Source organism: Perca flavescens, chromosome 7 (genome assembly GCF_004354835.1).
Source record: "Perca flavescens isolate YP-PL-M2 chromosome 7, PFLA_1.0, whole genome shotgun sequence".
Classification (NCBI taxonomy): domain Eukaryota; kingdom Metazoa; phylum Chordata; class Actinopteri; order Perciformes; family Percidae; genus Perca; species Perca flavescens.
Genome location: NC_041337.1, coordinates 26,265,152 through 26,293,117, shown reverse-complemented (window position 1 = coordinate 26,293,117; position 27,966 = coordinate 26,265,152). Strand labels below are relative to the sequence as shown.

Sequence of the window (27,966 nt, the reverse complement as noted above, 5' to 3'; positions counted from 1 at the left end):
CGCAGCTGTTCCCCAGATAACTGCTCAAAATAAACATTAACAACTTGGAAGAGATGGTAAACACGACAGTGGGAGACACATTTTCAAGGGGATGAGACCACATAGGGGTACATTTTGTAGTTCACAACTGATGACCCTTTCTTCTCTCGAACTGAAGGGCAGATCCCCCAAATGTCTGGATGAAAGGAGGCTGCGAAATGAAGTGAATTTATGTATGAAGAAGAGGCAGTTCAAGTCTAGCTTGTTCCCTCATTCTTCCTCCCTTCCCCACGAAAACGAACCGGCTCTAAAAGTCTATTTCTTATGTTTTACTGACACTGACATTGAATAACTGACTCTACATTCGTCATTTTAGACTCTTTCAGGAACACACTGCTTTCATTTGCTAAATCTAAGGAAAAGTGTACCAGAGCATGTTTTTCTCCCATCCCGGAATGCTGTGTGGACTAGCCAGACCCTCCTCTGCAGCGCTGTGGGGGAGGAAGGTCTGGCAAAGCTAGACTATTATACTGTTAACTGCTTTCAGATTAAGTCCCTCTTTTATCTACAGAATTATTAATAAGTATCAATAAAAACGATAAGCACAACCAATAATATTCAGCTGTCCATTTGTGACAGCTGAACGGACACGCTTGAATAGATAATCACGTAAATAACATGTGCAATCGTACGTGACAGACTGCAAACACTGTGAATATAGCACACAACAACAAATATACCAGAGTCAAAAGAGAAGTTATTCTTCAGCTAAGCCAGCTTTTCTGGAGTATGCGTCTCCTTTTAGAAAGCGTAGTAACACATGTTTATTGGTCATGAGGGCTGTTTGGTTGCAACTATCGTTAACTTCCTGCCTATGTTTCCTGAGGACCAAATGGGCTTATTACTACCAGAAGCAGAAGGGCTCACTAGTTGAACCTAAATATATTATTTCATAAGTAGAAAGCTTTATAAGGCTGGGTCTCAAACTTCCATATTTTTTTGGTACTAACCAAAATGTGTCCGTTCAAAAGCTGCGTCAAAAGCTGCCATTGAATGTACATCATGAATAAATAAAAAACAATGATATAACTATATATTACTAGATATATAGATAGATTTTCATAGAGCCACTATATATATTTTTTGTTTGCATTAAAAAAAAAAAGAACGCAAAAAGGCGTAGACTTTGTCAGTGCATTTAACATTTAGAATCAAATATTTCTTGACGCATGGCGAGACTTTTTTGCTATTGCAGGCTCAACACTGGTCTTGCTTTGCTTTTAAATACTTCTTCTTTACCACAGGTATTAACAGGATGGCCAAGACACATCCGATTTTAGGAATTTACCTGCTGAAACAAAATTAAACTACAAGTTGGTTCTCAAAATTCCATGGCGTTCTTGGCCAACAGTGTTTCGCTGTTCTTTGACTTAAACATAATCTTTTAACATAAAACCGTGGCACCCTCGTTTTTTCAAGTTAAATCTCATCTCCTTACATCAGACTACAAAAACTCTGACTTGCACTGTGATTCGTTATGTTTTTTTTTTGAAGCCATCAACTTTAACTTTTCCTACAGGAAACAAGCTGCCAAAGCAGCATGGACATGACAGACCGGAGGGTGCCTAGCTAAACAAAAGAGATCCTTTCAAGTTGAATGAACACCACAAAGATAATCTGATGTGTGGCACATTTCAATATCAGTGTCATACATTTTGTCTTCCGTAGCCTCGGCATTATCTTTAGCATTTTCAAGAAGTAATTTGAAGTTTCATCATCAAAGCACATCTTTCAAAGAGTACATCACACAGTTTGACATCAAAAAATTGTTTCTTTGTTCCCTTTGCGTAATGATGATTACAAAAGGAGAACAATGATTGGGAAAAGTAAAGAAATTAAGTGCAACGAAGTGAGGAGGCAGACTTCTGCGCCACTCAAATCCCAAAATTGACTGAAACTTCAGGCCAACTTCATTCACATCGACTCACAAAAAAAAAAATGAATGAGAGGGGAGTTGACTCCCGGAAGTCAAAGACATTTTGGCGCTGGGGATTTTCCTTTGGCAAAAACTTTTTTTTGGGGGGGCGCCAAAAATTCTGAATGCCTGGCTATTTGCCTAGTGTGCTGCAGTGTAACCCTAAGGCAAAAGGCTTCACACAACTTAGCTGTGATGGGTGAGTGATGGATGCAGTTAAGCCAAATGGTCCATTTTTAATTCACTGGGGCTTCCCACAGGTTTTATGTATCTGCTGCTAACAAACTGGCTGAACCTGTCAATTGTGAAAGTTAAACCTTTAACGACAGTGACAGTGAGCTGACAAAAGTGTCTGTTATCGTTCACTTGTGTGAATGAGCATAGAAGTAATCAAATCTGTGAACACCAAAGAGGCCGAAATACTGCCATGGAAGCCATTAGATGCTGATTGCAAATCAATCAAATCTTTTTCTTCACATCTGTTCAGTGGGAATGTGAAAACTTGAGCAATAGCAAAATACATAATAAATAGCAAAATACACCAAAGCCTCCACACTCACAATTGAAAGGTGGGACCAAGATGCTTTCATGGGTTTACTGGATCATTCCAAACATTACAAATATGCAAAGCCAAACACAGGTGTTTACATTTATTTGAGCTGATTAGACCTTATTTAAAAAGGTATGGTCACGTTACACTTTCGTAACACAAATATTCACTTCTGTTGAAAACTGCATAACAGACACATTCGCAGAGTTGCATGTTGCACATGACATCACATTCTTATTCATGTCCGAGTATGGGGGTAATGTGTAATGTGACCATGTACAGACAGCACTTGGTTGTCATTTGTCCAACTCTCCTATTAGTACTATCGCACTTGTTAGGGTGAAGTTTGGAATTAGCCAAAGTAAGTGAAGACACGTGTGGTTGTGCATGTGCTTGTGCTTAGCTTTTAACTATGAGTTCTAGGGTCCTACCAAAGGGTCCTACAAAGGGCCACTGTGAAGATGATCTCCAAAGGTCCCCCCCCAGCAGAGTATTTGAAGGTTAGAGGGTCCTTTTGGGCCCTCCCTTGACCCATGGCCCGGGACAATTGACCCGGTGTTCCCCCCCTGTTGGCGGCCCTGGTCCTATGAACAGTTTTGTGGTATAACGGTGGTTTAATGGCTAAGACGTATATCACATAAAAACCTATTTTGGCATTTATTCACCGCAATTCACACCCAATTTCTTTTTACTTATCGACAAGCATAGACACGGATACCGATATGTCTGCAACAAGCTAACATGGGTCAATTTATCGGCAAATATCTAATTTAAATCCAAATTGCAGTTGTACGGTTTAGTTGTACGTAGTCAGTTGTAGGGTTGGGCGACATGACGATATATAAGTTGAGACGATACAAGTTTGCCACTGTCAGAGGTTTTGCCATACCATTTATAACTGTGATAGCTCTCACTTTAATATGCCGGGGCATGTTCGATCAGTGTGGGCTACTTTGCAAATCAGTGGGCAGGAATGCTTAGGGCAATATTAAATGTATGTATGATTTTTGCATCAATATGATATATTACCTATTCTTTTAGGTATTTAATTATGCAAAAACAAACATCTGTCTGTTTATTTTATCCATCAACGGATTCTATAGCAATCTTCCAGAACATTTAGTAAATCATTTCATTAATGAATATTGCAAAACAAAAATGATATATCATAAAATAATTTTTTTTCCATATCGCCCGTTCCTAGTGGGGTTGTTTTCTTATGTTGACAGATTAGTGTCAACTACATCTGAACCACACACACACACACACACACACACACACACACACACACACACACACACACACACACACACACACACACACACACACACACACACACACACACACACACACACACACACCTACCTAAGGGAGCTAAGACTCAAAATAAATAATACCTATGGATGTTATATTTCTGAACTTCAGCTTTGTTAACCTTTGTGATTGTTGCTTATTTAGCAATGACTATTTATGGAGAAATACGTAAAATCCTAAACCAAGTTTTCATGGCCAGTTTAACTTCTTACATCACCACAACCACAGTGTGATTTAGAACCATTAAATGTATTAACGTCTTAACCCTGTAACACTTACTAAACACTTGTCATTTGTGGCGTCTGCCTGATTACTAATTGATCTACTATTCATTGTGTCTATAATAAAGCAAATTAAAAGGTACCTAACATCATTTGTATTGTATTGTGCTCTTCTTCAACTTGCTGGGTGAAAAAATGTCAATGACTGGAACACTTATGAGATGGTTACTGTTGAATTCAACTGGAAAAAACGTATTGGCAATCAGGGCAGTTGGTAACTGGCTGAGTTTAGGATGAAAGCGTTCTCAAGAGCGCAGAAAAACACAATCATCAGTGCTAATTGAAAGCCTTGAGTGGTGGAGTTTTTGAGTTGGTTTTAATTAAATAATGGCTGTGCTAAATGAATGTAATTTTGGCTTGAATGGGCATTGATTTCACTATATAATCATCAATCCACTGCTTATAAAAACAACATGAGGGATTTAAAATAGAGCCTACAAACCTAACACACAGTAAATCCCCAGCTGCGTGTCATCGGAAGTTATCTAGTCTTATTTCAGTTTTATAAGCTACCTCATTGAAGGAGATCTTGTTGTTTTTCATCCTCTGAGGTGGGCTCTTCCATGTTTTCCCAAAGAAGTGCTGGTGGTTTCTATCAAACAGGGTCACTCGCAACTGGAAGGTCACATCACGTTCCCCCTCTGATATCTCCTGGGAGAAAAGAGGGAAAACACCCACATTAGAAAAGTCAAACGTAATCCTCGTCCTAAAATATTTAGATGTATGAAAACATAAACCTTAAAATCTTCCAATTTAACATTGCTCAACTTCTCTGCGAACATCCACAAGTGACTTCTACTCAAGATCTTTATACACGATCGAAAGAGGGAAAACACCCACATTAGAAAAGTCAAACGTAATCCTCAACTTAAAATATTTAGATGTATGAAAATATAAACCTTACAATTTTTTCCATTTTACCATTGCTCAACTTCTCTGCGAACATCTATGAGTGAGTGTCACTCAAGATCTTGATGATACACATCCAAACCCTTAATCCTGCAGATTCACATGCAGCCAAATACACCAATTAATACACATCCCACAAAATGTTAAATGGTCTTCAAAGTGTTTCATATTTCCATGAGACAATTATGGGTTCATTTTAACTGTGCAGTGATGTTTGGTAAATTATCCCTTAACCGAATTTATAAGTGGATCCATAGCATGCTTACACTGGTATTCTGTAGTGGTCAACGCAATTGACAAGTTGATAAAATGCAAAGTCACCTTTAATCATACACTTTTTGGATGGAGTTTTGCCAGTTTTCTTGAGACGCACTGTGACGTATCATAAAGTATAGGGACGAGATTCACTGTATGTGCCTTCATAGCTAGTTGCTAAATAAGGACGAAAGGCAGTGGACTCTACTACACGACAACAAACTACATATCATTTAAGTGCGTTAAATCACTACTGTAGACTGTAAATCTCTACCAAGCCTTTCTCGTTAGCTGTGAGCAATCACCTGCGGGAGGTGAGCTGCAGTGAGCCGGCTGAGGCTGAGCTGGAAGCCGTGAGACTGGGTGAAGTGGCTTTCCACAGCCAGGCGGACTGTCTGACAGGGCGGGGGAACCACCCGGCTTCTTTCAAACACCTCTCTCCAGCCGTCCGCCATGGTGGATATGTCTTCTGTTTTGACCATATTCTGTAGTTAATAGAAAGAGGAGAATTGCATTGCAAAAATTCAGAAAAGTAGCGTACAACCGAGTTGTTGAGCGTTACCTTTGCTACCCATGGATGTATTTCTTTCTAGCCCGTTTAGCTCAGATTTTCAAACCCACGGCCGCCATATTGTAACTGGATTCTACAACTCGGTGCAGAGGGGTTAGACGAGTAAATCAACGATTTGATCAGAAGTATTCACGAGTGAAAAAAATAATAAAAATTATAGAACTATAATATACAATGTAAGTGCTTATGCAACAAGTCCTTTAACCTCGTAACTAAAGATCTATACAGAATTTTCGCACTATTCGCAGTAAATCCTCTATACCTCTCATTTGGTATTTCCCATCGCGCTGTATCAGTTGCTATGGTAATGTTCACTTTGCCATACAACAGATCACCAGCATGGATACATACAGTTTACGGTTTTCCATAAATGCGCCAAATAAATCATCCAGTTATTTAATGTGATGTAGCCCTATTTATTCTGGCTGTACAGCCATAAGAATAAATAGGCCTACCTTAAAAAAAGAAAAAGAAAGGGTTGTAAACAAGCACTTTGCCTCCCATCTGTTCTATTCTACATGCAACAACATTTTACCAGTCTGCATTAACTCAAGTATTGTAGCCTTTAGATTAAGCCCATTTGTATGGAAGCAAATAAGAGACTTTGAACCCGCGCCGCTGCAGGACTCAGCCAACATGGGGAGAACGCGCCCACTGAGTGAGTTAGAGGCCGCCCCCATTTCAGTGTTTTTTGTAATGGTATCGCTACTTTTACTAACGTAAAAAAACAACAACACTGAAATAACACTTCGTCCCTTCTTACATACTGTCTATGCTTCGTCCACCAGCGTCCACTGTCTCTGGTCCTGTCCGGTCCTATCGAGCAAAGACGACAAGAAGAAAATACTCTAGAGGGCAGCAACACACCATGCACCGCCAAGTAGTCAGCCTCGAGAGGAAGAAGAAGGAAGCGGTAGGTACAAACCGTACAGACTAAAAACAGTGCAATGTTTGGCCTCTTCGGGAAAAATAAACCTGTGAAAGTTAGGAGTTGTAATGAAAGCAGAAAGTTCGGTGTTGCAGCAAAAGATGTGAAGGAGTTGCTTAAAAAAGGCTGCAAGTTATTACAGGTGAGCTCGTGTGTTTTATTATGGTCCGTTTCAACAACTGCACCGCTAGTTCCGCTTTCTGTTCCGCGAGGATATGTCGGTTGTTATATCAGGAGCCGCTGCGGTGACTTTAGCAGATACACAAGTGAATGGTTGAGGGTGCTGCTGTGAACATATTTTCAGTGTTGGTGCTGCACGTAACTTTATCTGTTTGGTGAACAGGTGACCGTTCTCTTAATACATCCATGTAGTCTCGCACTGCTAGACCTACCTCCACAGGACCACAGCTGTTCGAGATAGGGGCGGTTTGGTTCATACATGGGGAATCTCAAAACTGGGGGAGAAAATTTGTTTGTTTTTTTTACAGACAACTTGGATCCACAAGAGAAGTGCTAACATGTTCCCGAGACAGTTATCTGCATATTATTTATTTATTTCATTTATTATACAGGAAAGTGTAGTATCTAAAGATTTATAACTTTGGATTAAGTTTTTGTTATAGAGCAAAAGTAGGAGATTGGGTTCTGCTTCCATATCATAATGTCCTAGGTGAAATTATGGTGATAGTCGTCGTGTCGAAAGACATTCAGGGTAGAAAATAGCCACCAAAGGATTTGAGGTGTCTTTCGATCAGAGGAAGTATTTTTTACTTAATGAAAGAAAGTGGGTAAATGTAGAAGATTGTTTACTTTTTATGTGTAATGTTCGGACACCACAAAAGGATTAAAAGTAACATTAAGTTTCAGTTTAGGCCTGACAACAATACAGGCAGTGCAAACAAGACTTGGACAATACATGAACAATCAGTCAGTGCAAGTGTTGAGAAGGAACAGTTTGTATGCCTTTTTGAAATATGTGATGGATGGTAGTGTTCTGATGTGATGGGGATTGTCATTCCAAATTTTGGTGTATGTATGAAAAGAGGATTTCTGACCATAGTTGTTTTTGTATGGGGGGGACTGGAATAAATGCCTGTGAAACTGACCAAGTGTGTTTCAGAGATAGTCAGCTGTTCATCTTTATTCAAAGGAGGTCAGGCGGTGTCTGCACAAGATAAATATGAATCTGAACAGTGTGTCATAGAAAGAAATGCAGCTCAACGTATTCTGTCATCATAACTCGTCTGCACATTCTGTAATAACATCTTTCATGATAATATACCGTAGCTGACAATAGCCCAAGCATTTCCCAAATTCTGGGCAGACTTTTTTTTTTATGTCCATAGATGGCTATCACAGTATTCACAGTGTAATTATTGCTTTGAATAATGTGAAACTCATTTTTTTTTTTTAAATGGCTCAGAATTTGCGAGGCTTTGTCCAAATTAGAATAAAATGAACCCTTATGAAATAGAAAGAAAATGTCGTAATTTGCTCCTAGTTTTCACTTGAATTTAAACATCTTTTATCATAATTGTATAAATGTATGTCATTTCCAGTTGCCATCTTCTGGTGCACATGTTTGTTTGTATGCGGATGGGACAAAGGTGACAGAGGAATTCTTCCCCACTCTGCCAGACAACACAGAACTTGTTCTTCTCCGCAGAGATCAGACATGGAGTGGAGGTAGGTGAATCATTCTCAGACACCATTAGAAAATCAAGACAAATGCTTCAACTCTACACTTGTGTATGTGTTCTCCTGACCAGACAGGCTGTACGTTTCTCGGTAGCCAGGATGATTTATAACCTATAACCCCTTTGGTTCCTATTCCAGTTGTGTGTGACATCGGCCAGTTACTGAGCACAGACCGGCACGCCGCTGGCCTCGTTGAAGCCGCGAGAGGGCTCCTGTCTGATGAGCAGTCTCCTAAAAGGCGTAAAATCCTGACTGACCTGCTGCTCAACCTGGAGGACAGATCTGAGCTGGAGAGCAGAGAGGAGGATGAAGACTGGTTCAAAGGTACAGAGTCTAGGATTGCATTGCCAGACCTTCCTCCACAGCGCCGCGGACGAGGGTCTGGCTAGTCCACACAGCATTGCAGTTCCACCAGAGTTCCACTGGGGGTGATCGCGGTCCAGTTCAAGGTTCAAAATGATTGGGTCTCTATGGAGCTAGACGGCTAAATTAGTCTCTTTCGCCCGATTGTCCTTGAGAAACCTCAGATTTGATTGTAGTTTTTGCAAGTTCAACATGGATTATAGGTCGAAAGTTGAATGAACGAGTACTTATGTCCTTTTGATTTCTTACAGGGTGAGTCGTTGTTGCCCATAACACGCTAGCATTCTGCTAATGAATGCTGATTGGTCAGTGAAGGTCTGATTACGATCGGAGATCCAGCTTGACGGCATCCGAAGCAGAGCCTGAATGTCAGAGTGAATATTTCGGCGTGGTCTTTAAAACATTAGCAAACCTCTTTCTAGCACGTGTATTGGCAGGGAGAGCCTAACCTGTCAGCTGTGTTGTTGATGCCTCGAGGGAGAAAAAAAGAAGCGACTCAGAGCTTGCCGTAAAGCAGTATCCGGCCGTATATGTGTATGACGTCACTGACATTTTAAAAAGCTTTTTAGAACAAAAAAGCGACTTTAAAAAAATCTAACACCCAGCAGTGTGTATTTTCTTTGCCTCCCCTTTCGAATGCAACATTCAAATTACAAGACAAAAAATGATATCCTGAGAAAAGTGGATTTTGAGGGGTTTAGCTCCATATAGTCCCATTCATTCTGCACTGGCCTGTGAGCGCCCCCTATATGGAACTCTGGTGGAACTGCAACCAGTTCAGAAGCCGGAAGTAACGAGGGAGTAGAACTTCTTCTTATATTAGAAATTATTTGCTAATACTAACGTAACGATAGCCTCTCTGAGCAAGTGCAACGTTGACGCTGTCATGCACACGGCATGCAACTTCATGAGGGGGAGGGGCTGGAGGCAGCTCCTCTGTGTGCGCTGTAAAAAAAAAATACGTGTGTATACGTACTATATTTTTACTTATTTAACTATCTAGTAAAGTTCAAAGACAGTGTTTTAAAAAGTGCAATCCACATGTTTATATATGTGTATTACAGTAAATAATAAATAATCTAAATACTACTAAGTGTGGTAAAGCCACATATTTGTTTTTATATTTATGCAATCTGCACTTTAGTTTTTGTGATTTGTTTCTGACTTTCATATGAATGTTTAAGCCAGGCTTGGTCACTGCTCAATATACTACTGTGATTGAAGTAGTTAAATAAAAGATGTCATTCATATAAATTCATGCATCAACTAATTTCATCATCACATCCAGGCCTGGCCTCCAGGAAAGAACAGTTGGTTTAATCTATCTAATCTTGTGTTGTTCATGCTATACAATGATTTATTGCTTGTCTTTGTTGAATAATGCAGAAGACAAAGAGCTCAAAAAGTAATCGCATATTAAATCGCAATATTGGTGAAAAAAATCGCAATTACGTAATTTTCCAAAATTGTTCAGCCCTAACATCCAGAATGGGGAAGAGCTTCTTCCCTCAAGCAGTCAGACTGTTGGAACAACAAAACATGATGCACATTTTTCAGTCCACCTCCACCTCACTGTGAACCTAGCTCATAATAATCAGTGTTACAAGTCTACTTATGCCTGTCTTTTGTTGCCTGTCCTGTCCCTTGTGTCTTAAATGCACTACTTTAAGTAGTAATTGCACTTTATGTATCTAAAATATGCGTCTCAAATCTCGTTTTTATATATTTTAAATGTAACACCACTTGACCCTTGGTGAAACGTTGTTTCGTCTCACTATATACAGTGTACATGGTTGAAATGACAATAAAACCCACTTGACTTGCTACCAGCCAGGTTAAAGCTAATATAGTTAGCCTAAAGAAACAAGGCGTCTGTCCCAACTAGCGTTACGGGTCGGAGCCGCGACGCTGGAAACGTAACACTAATCTACAACAGAAGTCTGTTTCTGATATAATGTAATTTACACTGATTTCAGTGTTCTTGGATACACAGTTTGTTGTTAGTGCGTGACATGCAGGCTCTAAGGCTAAAAGTATGTATTATTTCCAAATAGAGCTATTTATGTCATCTTGTAAAAAATAGTCTTTTTTTCATATCGCATGAAAAATAATATCGCAATGTGAACTTTTTGGTGAAACGTACTTGTTCAAAAGTAGTTTTTTTTTGTCGTGCAACAGAAAACTCAGATTTGACAGAGTCTAGCTACTGAAGAGCAGTTAACCATAGTAGCCTACTCCATAAATTGACCGGAGTTTAGAATGCCAACACAAAGAAAGCGGAAGGTGAGTGACATCTGGCCGAAAGGGAGGGACATTCGGCGGATCTTCCGGCGGCACCGGAGCATTCCTCTAAAGGAATAATCGTCGATATAGACTGTACAAAGTCTAATAGAGACTTTGCCACACCCACGCTTCAGCTGCTTGGTTTATGGGTTGGTATGGCAGCATATTGCTGCTACAATGAAAACAAGATCTTTTTATGACATATTCCTCTCTTTATTTATGCATGCCAAATTATTCCGTTTTGACAACAGAATGAACTAATGCCAAAAACAATGGCAATGTTTACATTGTGCAATATGTGAATTTAGATTCATTTAGAAGATAGCATACTGTACCTCATAATCTAATGGGCAGAGTGACATTAAATTAAATTAGATGAGCCACCCAAAGGACAAACTTTAAATGTTTTGCCCTACTGCAGCAATGCTATAAGAAATAAAAAATGAGTTCCATTAGGCACTTTTCATAATGCGAGGTGTAATAAATGTTGCTTCATTTCAGGTATTGATGCTCGTTTCAAGACAAAGTCGGCCTACATGAAGTTCAACTGTGAGAGCAGGATACGAGGCTACATGAAGGAGGTAAAACTCCTTATTCTATTAAAGTGCTCATATTATCAGGTTCCTATCACAGGCTGTACAATAAGTTTACATGGTTAAATTTTCAAAAAAAAAAAGCTTCTCTTTTCACCCTGTGTGTTGAGCTCTCTGTTTGAGCTACAGGGTGAGACATCTCACTTCTGTACCATCATTGCACATGCGCAGTAGCTAGGTAAGCACTGCTAGCTTGTCAGTTGCAGAGTATGAGGGCGTGCCATGCTAGCAGCTAGGCGAGCATTATAACATGTTAGTGACACACATTCGTCACGGAAGTAAAGGCTGGGCTACAATAGAGCTGTTAGGAGCAGTTTGTGAACAGTGTTTACTTTTGGAGATGGTAAGTCCACCTTTGGGGTGGACTTTGGGCTTTTTCACTTTGTAAGCCTATAACGTGCACAAAAAGATATATAACACAAAGGGGGGAAAAGCATAATATGAGCACTTTAATGAATCTTAAGGCGTCTGGCGTAATATCTAAAAGTTTGGTTCTATGTCTCGGTTCTCAGGTGGATGGTGCCTCCAAATCCATACAGAATGCTAAAGTCAGGGATGAGTTTCTGAAAGCATCCAAATCCCTGGCGGAAACGCTGAAGGCAGCAAGGCACAACGGCTGCTACTTTGACAGGAGTGAAAAGGAACCACATCGCCTCTGCACTCGGGAAGGATGGTTTACCTGCCAGGTATTACGGGAATAAAACCGCATACCGAGCTTAAGAATCACCTCCCCATTTGCTACATTTCCATAACTTCCGGTGATGCTTTCCTCACAACTTACATTTTTTTTAGGAAGAACTGGACCTTGTGTTTTCACCTCTTCTTCTCTGTTGCCTCCTCAGGGATCGTTTGAGCAGCAAGTGTGCCAGTCTCTCCACTCCATCAACCCCTACGGCAGCCGAGAGAGCAGGATTGTCTTCAGCACGTGGAATCTGGACCACAGGTTGGACTACTTGTATTCTGCCATATTCAAAAACATTCATAATTCTTTTCTTTTTCACATATCAGAAAAATTATTTGAATTATCTGACAGCACAGATGTAACCTTTATCCTGTGTATTACAATCGAGTCATGGGTATCACCCATACAAATAGAATGAGAGTAGAACGGACATTTCTATTTTTATGTGTACTGTCGCTATTGCAAACTGTGCCCATTGTAGCAGGCTAACTCATTTCGATGGTCAATGTGCAGTCCTAAGTGCCATTTTCTAGTCAAGTCACCACAGCAAGCAGTCTGTTCTACTCTCATTCTATTTCTATGGTGCAGCCACTGCAGTGAGTACTGTAGGTTCATGCAAAGACACTGTCATGACACATGAGCCCTAACCATAACTTGTCATGACAAAAACCGAATGACACTTAGTAAAAGAAGCATTTTTATGTTTGACATGTTCATGACAGTGTCATGTCACTCTTATGTAGATACCATCAAGTAAATTGTAAACAAAACTTTTACTTAGAGGATCGAATGCCTTATTTAGATGAATATTGAAATAGTCATACTCAAGAGTCAAATCCTTTTTACGTGAGGTCTGGTACACAGTGATCGGATATAACGGCTAACGGTGGATGATCACGTATTAATTGGAACGAGATACCTGCTGGTTGAAGAACAAACTTGAAACATTTGTTTGTTTTTCGTCCCGTGTCCAGGATAGAAAAGAAGAGGACGGTCATTCCCGCTCTGCTGGGAGCTCTACAGAATCACAAGAGCACCGACGTCAACCTGAACTACTTCTACTGCTTGCTGTTCACCAGGGAAAACCTGAAACTGGTTCACATCGTGTGCCACAAGAAAGGAGCTCACAACCTGCTGTGTGACACCAAGAAGATTTTTAGACAAGCCGTGAACACAGACAAAGCAAAACAGAAGGTCAGAGGGAAGAAGAGGCGCTTGGTGTGAATATTTTTGACTCTGCTTTTATAAAAAAATAACTGTTTGTATTCATTTGTATGAACTGCGACAATATAATTACACTGATCTCAAAGGTTACTGTAGCGAGATCAGATGGACAGTAATGTAACCTTTTTTTCTTTTCTTTTTTTTAACCATATTCTGCTTTCTGAATCAGTGTCGCTGCAGAGCTTTAATACAGACTGGCAGTGCTTTGTTAGACAAATGCAATTAAACTTCCACAAACCTTGAAATCATGAAAAAGATTTCCTTTTTTACCTTGTGTTTGCACGGAGACGTAAATGCATGAATTGATTACATTGCGGATTCCACTCAAGACAGTTGCATAGGAGTGTATCACACATTAGTGCAATTACTTATAACCTCAAAGTTCAATATAATTTTTAAAGTCAGGTTTAAGTTATCCTCAGGTTCACGTACACACTAAAGACTCATCAGAAAACCTTAATGTTTTTATTGTGTTTTCTTTAATAATGTATAAAATTTTCATTTTTACAAAAGTGAACCTAACATAAAATGATTAGCTGCATATGTATAGGGCTGGGTACCGAATTCATTACTTTTTAGGCACTGACCGAATTGCCTCTCAAGTATAGAGTATCGAAAAATGCCTCGTCGTTCAATACCCAATTTCAATACCAATATTTCTACCAAGATCTAATAATGCTGGTGATTGGCTGTCTAACGTTACACATCGTAAAGGCAGGCAGGAAAAGCTCTGCGTTACGCACAGACGAGGCTCACGTAGTAGGAGCTGAAAAATAAATAGAAAGATTTGTGCTTTAACGTGTAATGTAATTTATTTTTGTTTTATAAAAATTGGTATCGAAAAAAAGTATTGTTTAGGAACCGGTATCAATGTCACAATACCCAGCCCTATGTATGAATATATTTTATCTTATAGATTTGTTGCATGTTAAGCAGCTACCAAAAAAAAAACAACTGGGCACACAAAGATCTGTTGAGGAGGAATATTAAACACTTTGTGAACAATGACATTCATGTTAAACATTGAATTTGTGATATGAAAAGCTCTCATTATGGAAATACTCTTTGGCATGCGTACCCTCCTTCCCCATCCCATTTACACAACTTGTAATTTGTAGATTTGTGAGATTATTTTACTCACAAACCTATAAATGTTTAAATTTGTTGTTTTAATCCAGCACTATCGCATCTATCGAGGCTAATCTCAAAATGCAAATATTCACTCAAATTATGAAATCGTATGTGGACTGATTTGTCTAAATAAAGTGCTTCGCTAACACGCCCTCCAGGTAAGACCAAAGTTAGCTTAACCATAAGTTCAAGCATCAATTAAGCAGAAATTCAGCAATAAATAATAAAATAGGCACTATTGTTTTTGTCCACCACAGGTGGCTATATCAATCCCAGTGCTGTAGCTACGCTAAAAAAGTTATCAAATGAAAAAGAGAATTGTTTATCAGATTAAGTGTTGTGTGTTTGGACGGTCCTCGTCAAGTCAACAATCAATAACTTGCTTTCAAACGGTTAACTAATTCATAAATAACCTTAAACAAGTTCTGTGGTGCTTGAGTTTTGGAGTTGTGACCATTGACTGTAAATATGAATGGACAGCATGTGTGACGTCACCCACCGGTTTGTGGAGATCTGCTACGGAGTCGTCGAGTTTGCCGTTAGGGGCGCAGCCGTCCCGGTTGCCGATGTGACGATTTTAGACGAGAGGGAGGAGCCATAGGCTGTTGGGCGGTATCTGACTGTGACGTTAGCTGAGAGTTGGCAACGCTGCTTACACTCTGTTACGTTACACACTTTCACTGATATCTGGACGCAACTGCTGCTGAAAGCTGGCCAACATAATTCGAGGTAAGATTTAGCTTTGTCCTAGGGCTGGGCAATATATCGATATTATATCGATATCAATATATGAGGCTAGATATCGTCTTAGATTTTGGATATCGTAATATCCGGATATGACACAAGTGTTGTCTTTTCCTGGTTTTAAAGGCTGCATTACAGTAGAGTGATGTAATTATCTGAACACACCAGACTGTTCTAGCTGTTCTATTATTTGCTTTTACCCACATAGTTATATCAACATAACTGATGATTATTTATCAAAAATCTCATTGTGTGCATATTTTGTAAAAGCACCAATTGTCAACCCTACAATATCGATAGAGGTATTTGGTCAAAAATATCGGGCTATTTAATTTTCTCCATATCGCCCAGCTCTACTTTGTCCCATAGTAATATTACATATAAGACCGGCCGCGAATTGTCAATCACATTGACATAAAACTAGCGATTGAGACCATAAATGTTTACTGGGGTAATAAATCAAGTAAGAAGTGAAGTCACTTTCTCATAGACAGAAACCGACCTCATTTTGCAAACGCACGTGTCGCCCCCTGCTGGAATTCAGACAGAAGGCAGATTGAAGGCACTTCAGCATTTGCAGCACTTGGCTAAACCGGATGCGCTGTCCGTTAATATTAACAGTCGATGGTTGTGACCAATCTCTTCAGCTCATGTCGGGGTACTGGAAGCAGGTTTGAAGCAACTACACTCATACAATGATAGTCGGCTAACAGCAGATTTAGCTACAGCAAGTTCATGCCTCCCTTACTCACGTCGCAGTGGGCAACTTCATCACCAGCGACTTGTGAGCGACGCCACTCATGCTATATTTGAGAGAGCGTTCGGATCGAACGCGGCATCTGAACAGGTGGTTTAATTTGGCTGCTTTTTCCTAAGTGCTGAGCGTTGTATGTCCTTCAGCAGGCATGACTTTGAGTCCACAACAGTCAACGGGGCAGTTACTCTTCACCAAGTGTCCTCTCTGTCGTCTCGCCGCACACTGCTGAGGCCCGCCTCCTCTTCATCGCTATCCTCTCGTGCGTAGTAATGCCGTCTCCTGTTCTCCTTCTGAACATGGGCGGAGCTCTCCGACGATTTGTAAGGGAAGTCCTGTGGAATACATTTTTTTGTAATTCATCCAACTTCTGCGCTGCCACGTTTAAAAGCAGTACAAGTATCCCACACAAAGATCGTTTCATGAGTGCATACTTGGAGAGCATTCATGGTTTCAATAGTGGACTCAGTGGGGTACTTTCCATAAAATCATCTTTCAATGCAAATCTATTAGGCTGACTGGAAACCATGCCAATCTCTAGGTATGATGAAGGGTATGTCATGATGTGGGGCTATTTTAATTCCAAAGGCCAAGGGAACTTTATCAGGATGCATAGTATCCTGGTTCCATGAAATAACTGGCCTTTAAAAATAAACATCTGCCTGCCTCTATGGGAATTTAACATAGGGGTGTGTGTATACTTATGCCCCCTGTATTTTAAGTTAGAACATGTATTTATTTACGATACATTATTCATTCAAAAAGAAAATTGGCGTCCTTAAAAGGTTGGATTTTTCCTTTTTTTTTTTTTTTTAAATAAAAAGGCATTAAGATCAATTTCCAAAAGATGATTTTTTTTTTTATTCCTCTTTTTATTCAACTTTAGTATGGATTCATAAACTTATGAGCACCACTGTCCTAGCACTGTAAAGCATTTTTGGTAGCAACACATTGTCTTCCATTTTGCACCTTTACAATCTGTTTTTTTTAATGATTAACCATTTTTATTCATTCTTTTAAAACAGCATACAAAACATACAATTTACACTGACATATGCCACACACACACACACACACACACACACACACAGTTTAGTAGTTTATTTAACACAAGAGACTTTTGTTCATCTTGACTCTTTTGTTGCCTCCTGAAATATGCACTTACCTGTTAATATTTAGCCCTAAAAATATTGCTGGTAGAACACACGCCATAGTCACATCAGGCAACACCATTAACGTTATCAAACTGCACATTTAGTTGGGTGCTGCTTTATCTATGTTTAGTCGGTGTCTTATCAACACAGCCCCTCCTACACTGGCCATCAGCTGGGAAAGCTTTCATCTATAAGAACCTTTTGCAAACAACATGATCCAAACTGAGTCACAGATTGTCCCCATTATGGAGATAAACCAAAAAAAATCTCACCTGTACAACATCCAAGTTTCCAAAGAACTGCTCCACAGGAAGAATCTGATTACTGTCGTCATCTGGGAAGATGTTTTTGCTGGTTCCTTCACAATCCATGTCCTCAGACTCCGGTTTGTCCCACACGCCGTTCACTCTGCAGCTGTCCAAATCCAGCCCCGTCCTCAGCCCGTTCTCTTTGCCCTCCTGTCCCTCGAGCTCTGGGGATGCTGAGCATCTCCTCCTGCCTGCAGACTGGTGGCATTCACAGCTGATGCAGGAGAGGGTCTCTAGAGGATCATCTGCTTCGCTGTAACCACTGAGTACTGAACTGCTCTCTGCGGCTGGCTGTGTCTCTGGACTTTTCATACATCTCCTCCTTGTAGTAGAAGCCTGTGGCTGAAAGTTAAAGACCAGGGTTATGCAATTACAGTATCTCACAAAAGTGAGTACACCCCTCACATTTTAGTAAATATTTCAGTATATCTTTTAATGGGACAACACTGAAGTTACACTTTGCTACAATGTAAAGTGTACAGCTTGTATATGTAAATGTGCTGTCCCCTCAAAATAACTCACAGCCATTAATGTCTAAACCGCTGGCAACAAAAGTGAGTACACCCCTATGTTAAATTCCCATAGAGGCAGGCAGATTTTTATTTTTAAAGGAACACGCCGACTTATTGGGAATTTAGCTTATTCACCGTAACCCCCAGAGTAAGAAAAGTCGATACATACCCTTCTCATCTCCGTGCGTGCTGTAACGCTGTCTGACGGCTCCAGCATTAGCTTAGCCTAGCACAGATCCTGCAGGTAACTGGTTCCAACTAGCCTACTGCTCCCAATTGTGACAAAATAACACCAACATGTTCCTATTTACATGTTGTGATTTGTAAATCTGGCGTGTACAAAAAACAACGTAACATGAGACACAGCCGTCTTCTAACAGTAAACAAACCGGGAACTATATTCTCAGACAGGCTTGCTGCGAGCATATCACTCCGCCCAAGTACTATATTCTTCCGCCTGAGAATATAGTTCCCGGTTTGTTTACAGTTAGAAGACGGCCGTGTCTCATGTTACGTTGTTTTTTGTACACGCTGTGACTCTATAAACCACAACATGTAAATAGGAACATGTTGGCGTTATTTTGTCACTTATTCGGAGCGGTAGGATTACTGGAACCATTCACCTGATGTTCTGTGCTGGCCTGATGCCGCTGGAGCCGTCAGACAGCATTACAGCACGCATGGAGATGAGAAGGGTATGTATGGACTTGTCTAACTCTGGGGGTTACGGTGAATAATCTAAATTCCCAATAAGTCGGCGTGTTCCTTTAAAGGCCAGTTATTTCATGGATCCAGGATACTATGCATCCTGATAAAGTTCCCTTGGCCTTTGGAATTAAAATAGCCCCACATCATCACATACCCTTCACCATACATAGAGATTGGCATGGTTTTATGTCGGTTAGCCTAAAAGCTGGTTTGATTTGCATTGAGAGATGATTTTATGGAAAGTACCCCACGCCAATCTTTATCCTGGATCCGTGAAATAACTGGCCTTTAAAAATAAAAATCTGCCTGCCTCTATGGGAATTTAACATAGGGGTGTACTCACTTTTGTTGCTAGCAGTTTAGACATTAATGGCTGTATGTTGAGTTATTTTAAGGGGACTGCACATTTACACTGTTATACAAGCAGTAAACTTAATACTTTACATTGTAGCAAATTGTCATTTCTTCAGTGTTGTCCCATTAAAAGATATAATGAAATATTTACTAAAATGTGAGGGGTGTACTCACTTTTGTGAGATACTGTAACTATGATCATCAACATCCTGGGGTCTTATACCATGGTACTTCATCTAACTCCCGCAACACGTTGAATAGAGAGCCTAACATGTGTGTCCAGTACAGTTCTCATATGCAGTTTTGAAAGTCTAGCCAGCTATAATTGTCCAGTTAAGGGGGAAAAGCATCAAACATGGTCTTTTTATATACATTATTTGACTTCAGACATACTCCGTTAGAAACAGCAGAATATAGAAGCTGTTAATACTTGCTCTTTATATGGGCTGTTCTCCTGTATACAGGTTAACACACACCTTTCTGGAGCTGCTCTTCCTCTTTCTGGGCTTCAAGCTGTCAAGTTGACCAGGCATCTGCAAAGCAGCATAATGTGGTTTGTTTCATCCCATGTGGTAATACTCAATTATAGCAACCAGTTAATGAAACAAAGTTAGTTTCATTAAGCAGGGCGACTATTAAACTCACCAATCTTCCCTAGCCTTAGTGATAGCACAAGCCAAGTAACGTTCCAAAACACAGCCCTTTAGGAGTGGGTTAAATTAAATTCTTTTTTATTTTTATTTAGCATGTTAATGGTTTTATTCAAGGTTTTTAGTCAGCCCTATGCTGTAAAGTAATGCTCCCAAGAAAAACATAAAATCAGGAGAAGACATGAATGGCCATGTTAATCTTTTCACTTTAAAAGTAGACGTGGGAAAGACCTGCTGGTTTAGGATGAATCAGTGATTTACTGTTGCATCTTATTTTTTAACTTCAGATGTCTTTTTTTCTGAGAATGTGTTGAAAATGTACACTCACGTGAGTACCTCTGAAACAAAGATTGATGCGCTTTAATTTCGAAGCACTAGGATTGTATTCTGTCCAGCACTGATTATGGAAATATTAACTCTAATGCTTAAGATGTGTGGGGTCTTTACAGCAGACAAGCGTACATTTGCGATGTATTGATACATGATCACGGCCTCCACTCTTTATGCCTTTCACCAAACCACAGATTTTGAGTGGTAAGGGAGTCCGATTTTGGATTTAGATTGCATAATGTTTAAAGGGGAAAACGCAACAGTGCACCATTTGACATTTAAAGTGTATACATAGGTGAAACCCACCAAAGCTCAGTACAGTCCATCAACAACCATGTAAGGTCCGCTGGCCAAACTCCTCCCACATTTTTTATTTATTTATAACGTCACCAGCCATGACTGAAGACCTCGAGTAAACTCTGAATTTTATTCCAGTAACTTTATGCGTGTTGAAGTTAATAAAAAAAATTAAACGGTTCTTAATGTAACTAGGCTAAATGTTAGGATAATACAAATGCAACTGAGCTTTCCGACAATAATATGCAATGCACATTGTTAGTAAATAAACCATCACGGGCGGAAGACAACTAACGTTAACGTTAGGTCACGTAAGGTTAACGTTAATTCACTGGGCACAAGAACGACTTTACCGTTGTCTGTAGTTATGGTAAAAAAGCCAAGACTTTACCAAAACTAACGTTAGCTAAAGTGCCTGATAATTTATCTCGACATAGCAGCTACAAGCTAATAAGGCTAATATGATAGCTATGAGCTGTAAGCGTTCATTTACTAGCTAGCTGCCTGTTACTCAACTAGCTAGCTAGCTAGCTTAGCGAAGCACCTACCTTGTGCATCATTTGCCGGCGTAATGCTTTTATTTTTCAGCGACCCTGATATTCTCTAAATAAACTGGCTTTGGTTCCTAATAACTATGCTTGTGAGTTGTGATGATATGTGGCGTCTCCGCCTGTGCTGCTGTGTGTGCTAGATGGAGCCGCCGTTTCCTGAGAGAGGTTCACTCCGAGGTCACACAGTCAATATTATGGAAACCCATTTCCGCCAATGTGATGATTAAAAAAAAAAAGATCCTGTTAGTCATTATAATGAGAAACCTTCTCAAAATAACGACTTAGTAAATCAAAATATATTAAGTCGTTACATATGCAGATACGCATCTCATTATTTTAAGATACTATCTCATTATTTTAAAATACTATCTCATTATTTTGAGATATACTAGTATCTCATTATTTGGAGAAGGTTTCTCATTATTGTGGATGGTAGCAGCAGCAGCAGGGGGAGGTGACAAGTGGTCCAGCAGGACAGTTTCCAGCCATTTTAAGCAACCTTCGGTCTGTACAGGAAGTCACAGAAACACTCACATCCTGTTAGATCTGTATATCAGCTCAGACCATCGTCTGTAAATATTAACAGTCTATGGCTTGGACACAATCTCCAGTTGTTTTGATTATGACCAAGTAGCCTGTTAAAATGCCATTAGGCAATGTGTTGCTGATGTTAATATACAACAGATCTGAATGTATGTATAGTCTCTCTGACTACAAAATGTCACCATCAGCCACACAACATGTATTTTGTTAACAGAATAAACTTTGGTTTCACTTGGTGGGGTCGTGTGAGGTGAGGTAACATTCCATAAAATGTCCACAAGAGGGTGCCAGAGTCTTTTCTTTTTAATTCCACCCTCTCGCAGTCATGTGATATGCTACTTACAGTTTGTGCCGCCTAGGAACAATAGGAATATTTTTAATAAAAAAAAACTAAGTAGGCTTTATATCTTATTTGAGAATCAGCTTAAAATAATTAGCTACGTTGTAGCCTACCGGTTGGCCACTTACTTGTATGACTAGCAGTAGGCCTAACAAAGTATCTTGCAGCTTGTCCTTTCCAGTAACACCCACAGAAATTAATTTTGTTTTAATTAATTATTTATATTATTTTATTTATTTATTGCCAAGTCCACACATAAGAGTGTACATTTACTATTCTCGGACCCATCCCTAACTTGTAGCCTATTTAAAAATGATTATATTTCTGTAAATGTGCATCAATATTTATTATGCTTTTGCTCTGCACTGTTCGTTTTATAATTATGGCGCCCCATATATTTTTTGCATTTTATTGTCGTAGGCTACCTTGTATCTTCTAGAATCTATAGTCTTTGTACTCAATTAATTAAATCTAATTTCTAAATAACACCTGGTGTCTTTTACTTCTGATTACTACAATGTGTAATCATTCAATGAAAAGCAATAGATAGATAGATCAATAGAAAAAGTGTAGCTTAATGACGCTCGGCACTACAACGTGGTGGACACCTGGTGTGTGTGATGTGAGAAATCTGAAACCTGCTGGTCCTGGATCATTAGGGGGAGGAAATATTTTTTTTTTGGGGGGTATCCTGCAACAGGTCTCCAGTCAGTCCGAGACAGAGGACAGAGAAGCAGCCTGAGTACATGTTTGGTATCCTGCATCACTTCATTGCACCAAGAAGCGATGTGCGACTCCACTGAGCGCCGTCATGGGCAAAAGGGGCCCCGGGGTCAGCGCTCTCACGTAGCCGAGGACGCAACCTCTGGTGTCCAAATGAGCAGGGACGGCGGTGATGGACTCCACTCGGGCGCACAATTGTGAAACACCAGCATCTCAGGGTCTCTGGGCGCCGCAGTGAGAGCCATGGATCACTGTTTCCGGAGGAAGCGGGTCGGTCTGCTGAAACCCTTGCTGAGCCTGTCTCTGGTCTTTGCCTCTTTTCTCATGATCCACAAGTTGAAACTGGCAGAGAAGGACGGAGTGGGAGTTAAACGTATGAAGGATGCCGGTTGGTGCGACTCCGAGTGTTTTTCATTTAAGAAGGGAGTCGTGAAAAATAGTTTGGGGAGCTCAGAGTCTCCAGTTCTTAGCCACGGACTGGATGCGCAGCGGGTCTCCAACGGGACTCCTGCTTCCTGGGACGCGCAGGTTCTCAACTGCAGTGAGGACGCGTCGGTGAGGACCCAGGACTGGTTTCGGCGCTTGGACCCGAGATTTCACCAGTTTGTTCTGCACAGACACTGCAGGTACTTCCCCATGCTCATCAACCACCCGGAGAAATGCGCGGATGGAGAGGTGCAACTCCTCATGGTGGTCAAGTCCGTTATCGAGCAGCACGACAGGCGGGAGGCTGTGCGTAAAACCTGGGGCAAGGAGCACACGGTGGGTGGGAAGAAAATCAAAACTTTATTTCTTTTGGGAAGCCCGACGCCTGGAAAAGACACCAAGAACCTTCAGAAACTGATCGAGTACGAGGACATGATCTACGGGGACATCCTCCAGTGGGACTTCATGGACACTTTCTTTAACCTGACCCTGAAAGAGGTCAACTTCCTCAAATGGTTCAACATTTACTGCTCTGGCGTCCAGTTCATATTCAAAGGGGATGACGACGTGTTTGTGAACACGCACAACCTGCTGCAGCTCATCGGCTTCAGAGTGGAGGAGCGCAAAGAGGCCGAGTTATTTGTGGGGGACACCATCTCCAAGGCGATCCCCATCCGAAACCGGCAGAGCAAATACTACATTCCCAAAGAGCTGTACGATAAGCCATATCCCCCTTATGTCGGAGGTGGGGGGTTTCTGATGTCCTCCCAGCTGGCCCGGAGGCTCTTCGTGGTCTCGGAGGACCTGGAGTTGTACCCCATTGACGATGTGTTTTTGGGAATGTGCTTGCAGAAGCTACACTTGGCCCCAGAGATGCACCCGGGCTTCAGGACATTCGGCATCACCAGACGCAGGGTGAGCCCCATGAACGGCGAGCCATGCTTTTACAAAAACCTCATCGTGGTGCACAAACTGAGCGCGCAGGAGCTGCTCAGGATGTGGAGCGTGGTGAACAACGAGGATTTGATTTGCGCTCAAAGGGTCTCCCTGTGATCGTCAACGTAGGCTATATAAAAGGAAAGTAAATGAATTGACAAAAAGTTGAACTAAATACACAGAAGACTTGTGTTTTTTAATTTATCATACATGATGATCTTTACACATCTTTGCCGAATCTACTGCCAAGTAATGTAGTTCAGGGAGGGAGCAAGTATGGAAAAAGAAATTCATCAAAACTGTTTTTAACATTTCATTTTCGCTGATAGATTTGATACTATACAGCACGTCCAGATATTAATATATTCTGTATGTCAAATTCTGAACAGGTTGGGGTTTCTCTCCACTAGTCTTACTAATTTGCTTTTCCATTGTGTAAAACCACTACAACACAACTCCACAGTGTGCACACATCCCAGGAAGGTTTCTGATTCTTTGTGCCATTTCAGGTTGTACTTGCATCATCTCTATCATCTTAATCCGAGACCTAATGTTGATGTAGATACATGGTTGTAATGGTTTTAGTGTGTTTGTGCAGGCATAAATAAGACTGGACTTTTTACATCCAGGTGTTAATTTCGGATTTTAGTGTGACTGTCAAAGTGAACTATATGGACTCACAGCACGCTTCATGGAATGAACTGCATAGTTGAGAGATTATTTTGTAGGGTGGGGAAATTGTTGAAAAGAAATTAAACAATTTGATTGTTTTAAGTTAATATATTGTTTTATTCCACCTTTTAATGTTATTTTTTAAGTGTCAATTCATGTGTGTATGATTTTCAGAGGCCAAAAAACCAAAGAAACTCAACGGATGTAATACTGTATGAATGTATGAATGATAATGTAAATAAAACTGGAGCTCTCTGTCACCTTTGTAAATACAGAATGAATGTTGCAGCATTTGATTTATTGACATGTGAACAGCTGGAGAACAGCGCATTATTGGGAACGATTTGGAATAAGATGTAAAATAGTACTTAAATGGTATCAGAAAGCTGCAATGTTCATCTTAATGTGGCTTTATTTAAACAAATACAGATACTTTTGCAGAAAAAAATAGCCATTTGATGCCATACTTATTATTAAGAAAATACTGACTACTATGCACGTAAAAACATGAATAACATCCACTGTTGCAATAGTCCTCAATACAGAAGCACATTAAATCCAACGTGATGGATTGGGAAGTTCAAACTAAAAACACAAATCAGTGAAACATTTACCCTACTAATATTACAATTTGAAAAAGAATATTCAAAAAGACCTCAGATACTTTAGTTCTTCTCGGCTGTGGATGAATCACACATATTTACAATCAACATCATCATAACACTGTGCAATACAAGTAGTAAAAAGATAGCATTTATTATAAATCTAGCAAATTATTGTCAAACTCTAGTTTGTGATTGAATCAGTTTAAAGCCACTGAAGGGCTTAAAACGGTTGGTTGGTCATATTCAGCAGAAATCAAGTTAAAGAAAAATAGGTGCTGTATACAGTACATTCATCTCCATTGTTTCATTTGAATACTTACGTCTACATTGACTTTCTCACTGGACTAATAGAGCATATAAAACTGTGCTATCTACTCAAGATTGTCAATAGGCATTAAGCAGGAAGATACATTAGGTCCATACTGTACTGAAAATTCAGCATCATCTATTTGGCAAAGTGCTACTTCATTCCTTCAATATCATTTATATATACGACAAGAAATGAAAAGTTAAATGTAAACAGATGGCAAAGCGTGAAGCTAACAGTGAAGCTACACTATACCTTGGCTTTAGGATGCTGGAGTGTTGCCAAGGAAGAAAAGTCTTATTCTGGTAACCTCATTCCTCCTCTCCTCGCCTTACTGCATCTACGAGGAGAGGAGTGTTTCGGAGTATCAGGTGCCGTCACTGTCCACTTGGTAAGATTTAGTAATTGACTACATATTTAATGCTACTACTCTAGTTATGCATGGGAAGTGGTCACTTCAATTGTAGTTCTATTTATATCCTGGGTTTTACTGAAGAGTTTCTGGTCTAAATATGAAATACAATGCTAAAAATATTTGTATTGTTTATTTTTTTTGCAATTTGCATTTTAATAAAATGTTCACAATTATAGCAGCATTGCATAGCTTGTGTAGAACGGTTAGTTTACTACCTTTGTCAAGTTGATACAATAACCCTAATGATGTCATAGTGATGTCATCAGGGTCATCTCAGCTTGGGTTTGGTGACAACACATTCATAAGAGAAACCTGCATTGCAAACTGAGGGTCTAACGAGAAGATGCCATTAGGCATTATTTTTTATTGTTTTTTATTATTTTTTATTTTATTATGTCTTTTGTGAGTCATCAAAACATAATGGAAGTACAGCTGTACAATTCCCCACCACGGTGACTTCAAATGGCAGTGAGCGATGTGAAAAATAAAAAAACTGAGCCATCCTGTGAGGACATATCATCAAACAGCACACAGTGTTCACATGGATATACAGTGTCTCAATAAGTGGATCTACAACACCATGCTGTAATGTTTGTACATAGGCTGATAAGACGGAGTTATTCCCTTTTTGGTAATCTTAACAATGTGTTAAACCCTATCAGATGTCTTTTCTAAAAGTTCTGATATGCAGGAGCGTGGGTTAAGGAAACATGAGAGTGGGCTGGGGTTACTACAGTGCTGACTGTTGCTGTTGGGCTCCTCCCCTTGGGTGCTTCGAACCACTTTCAGTGCTTCCCTGGTGTATGTCCTCTGGCCAGGGGTGCCAGGGCTGGGATCCGGCTGCCTTGGCCCATGGCTCTGGCTCTGGCCCCGACCGACCAGGCCTGCATCAGCTTGGCTCCACCAACAGCCCTGCCTGCACACGCACACAAAATTGCATCCCCACAGTAAACCTTTATAGAACTTTTTTTTTTTAAAGATTATTTTTTGGGGGCTTTTCCCTTTATCTATACATATAGTGACAGTGGATAGACATGAAAGGGGGAGAGATATGGGGGATGACACGCAGCAGGTTGGATTCAAACCCGTTCTGCTGCAGGACCCCCCTCTCTGAACTTGTGAACTCAGTTCACAGATCCTTTACCTAATTAAAATAAGTAATGCCACTATAATACTCTATTACAAGTTAAAGTCCTTGATTCAAAATGTACTGTATGTTTGTAATGTACAGAATACTTAACAAAGCCTGACATGAAGACCACCCTCACTAACATCATACAAAAATGAATAAGCTTTTATGGAATAAAACATGAATCATTAGGCGGAAAAAGGGCAGAGGCACTATTTCTCACAGCACATGCTATATATTTAATGAGTATGGCTCCTGTTTGGGCCATCATCTGTTAAGTCGATTAACATGAACAAGATGTGTCAGGATCTGAGTGGCTTACTACCTTTAACAAACTATTTCCTGAGGGGAAATCCTGAAAAGTAAACATATTTACTAGTGAGCCATTATCCCAGAGTGTTAACTCGTATGCTGTAGCAAAGCACGTAGGCAAAGCACTCACGAGATGATGGGATTGGCTTATTTGAGTCAACGGAGTTATTATGTCGCCTTGTGGCACCCCTTGATGTGAAAGGTCAGCATGCTCCAGGAACTGCCCCTCCTGCTCTTCTGACCTCGTCTGGGTCCTACCCATTGTTATCAAACGTGTTATAATCCTTAAGATTTCAGTCCCGGTTGATTTGGAAACACCTATGGTTACTGTGGTGGCAACGGGTGGTGTGGTTTTAATAATACAGCTTGCAGAGTTCAGTTCAAAATGATACATATATCGACCACTGGGGGCACCAAACACGCTTTGAGCTGCTACTCTTTCAGAAATGCAACAGAGGAA

General features: G+C 40.2%; 5 protein-coding genes across 15 annotated transcripts in view; 2 read left to right on the top strand and 3 right to left on the bottom strand.

The window, feature by feature from the left end:
* The window catches only part of nphp4 (nephronophthisis 4), a 171,795-nt gene extending 159,188 nt beyond the window's left edge, over positions 1–12,607 (bottom strand). For 3 of the 6 annotated variants that reach the window (XM_028582150.1, XM_028582155.1, XM_028582156.1), the window contains exons 1-3: positions 5,826–5,900; positions 5,569–5,748; positions 4,613–4,750 (exon numbers count right to left, since the gene is read on the bottom strand). In XM_028582150.1, coding sequence (XP_028437951.1) covers positions 4,613–4,750; positions 5,569–5,745 — 315 coding nt within the window. In that variant the 5' untranslated portion in view covers positions 5,746–5,748; positions 5,826–5,900. Of the gene's footprint in view, positions 1–4,612; positions 4,751–5,568; positions 5,749–5,825; positions 5,901–6,601; positions 6,915–12,480 lie in introns of those variants that run through there. The other 3 variants (XM_028582153.1, XM_028582152.1, XM_028582154.1) reach the window with 3 other exon arrangements.
* On the top strand, positions 6,182–13,850 carry dffb (DNA fragmentation factor, beta polypeptide (caspase-activated DNase)). 3 transcript variants are annotated; one of them, XM_028582157.1, is made up of 8 exons: positions 6,182–6,492; positions 6,623–6,747; positions 8,322–8,448; positions 8,599–8,784; positions 11,608–11,687; positions 12,212–12,385; positions 12,542–12,642; positions 13,356–13,850. In XM_028582157.1, the coding sequence occupies exons 1-8, from the start codon at positions 6,471–6,473 to the stop codon at positions 13,603–13,605; spliced, it is 1,065 nt and encodes a 354-aa protein (XP_028437958.1). In that variant the 5' UTR covers positions 6,182–6,470; the 3' UTR covers positions 13,606–13,850. The 3 variants fall into 3 exon arrangements, with proteins under 3 accessions (XP_028437958.1, XP_028437959.1, XP_028437960.1); XM_028582158.1 differs by lacking the exon at positions 6,182–6,492 and having other exon boundaries at positions 6,580–6,747; XM_028582159.1 differs by lacking the exons at positions 6,182–6,492; positions 6,623–6,747 and adding an exon at positions 6,754–6,904.
* Positions 13,851–15,766: 1,916 nt separating this feature from the next.
* Positions 15,767–21,320, bottom strand: c7h1orf174 (chromosome 7 C1orf174 homolog). Of its 3 annotated transcripts, none has more exons than XM_028583295.1 (4): positions 21,096–21,320; positions 19,747–19,803; positions 17,661–18,032; positions 15,767–16,569 (listed from the first exon to the last, which is right to left on the bottom strand). In XM_028583295.1, exons 1-4 carry the CDS (start codon positions 21,105–21,107, stop codon positions 16,426–16,428), a joined length of 585 nt encoding a protein of 194 aa, XP_028439096.1. In that variant the 5' UTR covers positions 21,108–21,320; the 3' UTR covers positions 15,767–16,425. The 3 variants fall into 3 exon arrangements, with proteins under 3 accessions (XP_028439096.1, XP_028439095.1, XP_028439097.1); XM_028583294.1 differs by having other exon boundaries at positions 17,661–18,038; positions 21,096–21,318; XM_028583296.1 differs by lacking the exon at positions 19,747–19,803 and having other exon boundaries at positions 17,661–18,038.
* A 1,627-nt stretch (positions 21,321–22,947) lies between these two features.
* On the top strand, positions 22,948–24,781 carry b3gnt7l (UDP-GlcNAc:betaGal beta-1,3-N-acetylglucosaminyltransferase 7, like). The gene has a single exon (XM_028582625.1). The coding sequence runs from the start codon at positions 22,948–22,950 to the stop codon at positions 24,181–24,183; it is 1,236 nt and encodes a 411-aa protein (XP_028438426.1). The 3' UTR covers positions 24,184–24,781.
* Positions 24,782–25,138: 357 nt separating this feature from the next.
* cep104 (centrosomal protein 104) overlaps positions 25,139–27,966 on the bottom strand; it is a 44,622-nt gene continuing 41,794 nt past the window's right edge. For both annotated transcript variants that reach the window (XM_028581811.1, XM_028581813.1), the window contains one exon: positions 25,139–26,981. In XM_028581811.1, the coding sequence (XP_028437612.1) occupies positions 26,851–26,981 (131 nt within the window). In that variant the 3' untranslated portion in view covers positions 25,139–26,850. The remainder of the gene's footprint in view (positions 26,982–27,966) is intronic.